At 38.4% G+C, this 1108-nt stretch overlaps 1 protein-coding gene across 1 annotated transcript; it reads left to right on the forward strand.

Annotated features, from left to right (window-relative positions):
- Positions 1 to 65: 65 nt before the first annotated feature.
- Positions 66 to 456, forward strand: Tsp_14127 (conserved hypothetical protein; the record flags this gene model as incomplete). Its single annotated transcript, XM_003367828.1, is given in 2 exon segments — positions 66 to 161; positions 180 to 456. Coding segments are annotated over 2 exon segments (373 nt in total), but the record flags the coding sequence as incomplete, so codon positions are not given.
- Between the last annotated feature and the right edge of the window lie 652 nt (positions 457 to 1108).

Here is a 1108-nt window from a genome sequence, read left to right on the forward strand (position 1 = left end):
GTACGATAGTTGTACAAGAGGACGCGTTGGTTGCGAGAAGTCGGCTTAGAATACGTGGTTTGCAGTACTGGTTGCAGTATTGCCGTATTCCGAAGAGTCGAATTGGGAAGTGTGGACGAACCGAGTCGAAGTGCAAGGAAGGACGATCGAGCGAGAGACTCGTGGGTACCTTATTGAAGGGCATTCGACTTACCGTTAGGAACAACGGTAGTAGCTCGGGTATTCGTACACTTCGAGCGTGCAGTCGCAACGTACAGAGTTAGCGGAGCTAGGGAACCGGAAGACGTCCGCGAAGGAGATCGCCATCGACGAGAGTTTTTGGACCCCGATCGCTGCCCACGCCGTGGAAGATACACCAAATCCACTCTTTATTATACAGTCCACTTACTTATTGGCCGGACGAACGAACGTCTGGTCTATTCATACCTGAACGTCAGATTACTGTCGCTAGTCTGACTCTAACACTGCTGTCACTTTTGTTTTCTATACTGGAGTTCTTGTTGTGACAATAGTTGTCATGCATTTTAAATTAGATTTTAAATTTTCGGTATATTTTTCAATTTTTTGAAATAAACTTTTTAACAAACTTTTACTCCATCCAGTCTTACTAAAACAGTATATCATTGCATGAATGGTTCCTTTTATTGATACAGCGGCTTGTGGAACAACAGAAACTGTCGACGACGTGGAGTTGGATGAAATCGTATTTCGTTCTGGTAGTTCAAAAGTCGAGCCACTGTCAACAACAAATGAGGAAGCTTGCAATGAAGCTCAGTTGGTGAGTTTTTAAAACTGTATATTGTAACCCGTATTGCACGATATGTATTATAAAAGTTTCATTTGAACTTTTATCTTTAAGATGTTGAAATGTTTAAAAGTATGCAACAGTACAAAATTGATAATCTGCTTTGTTTATTTTTCAAGATATTGTACGTTTTGTTTTTTTAATAAGATTGATCGTATTAATGCTAACACAGAAAATAATTGCGTTTTTAATTCAATTGATGTTTATTTGCTTGGTAAACATGTTGGAGGTATATTAGAATACGTTTACGAGAATGAATGAAACAGTATGTTGTTATTATTATTATTTTAAACGTTCAAAATT

Source organism: Trichinella spiralis (genome assembly GCF_000181795.1).
Source record: "Trichinella spiralis strain ISS 195 chromosome Unknown Scfld3604, whole genome shotgun sequence".
In the NCBI taxonomy this organism is placed as follows: domain Eukaryota; kingdom Metazoa; phylum Nematoda; class Enoplea; order Trichinellida; family Trichinellidae; genus Trichinella; species Trichinella spiralis.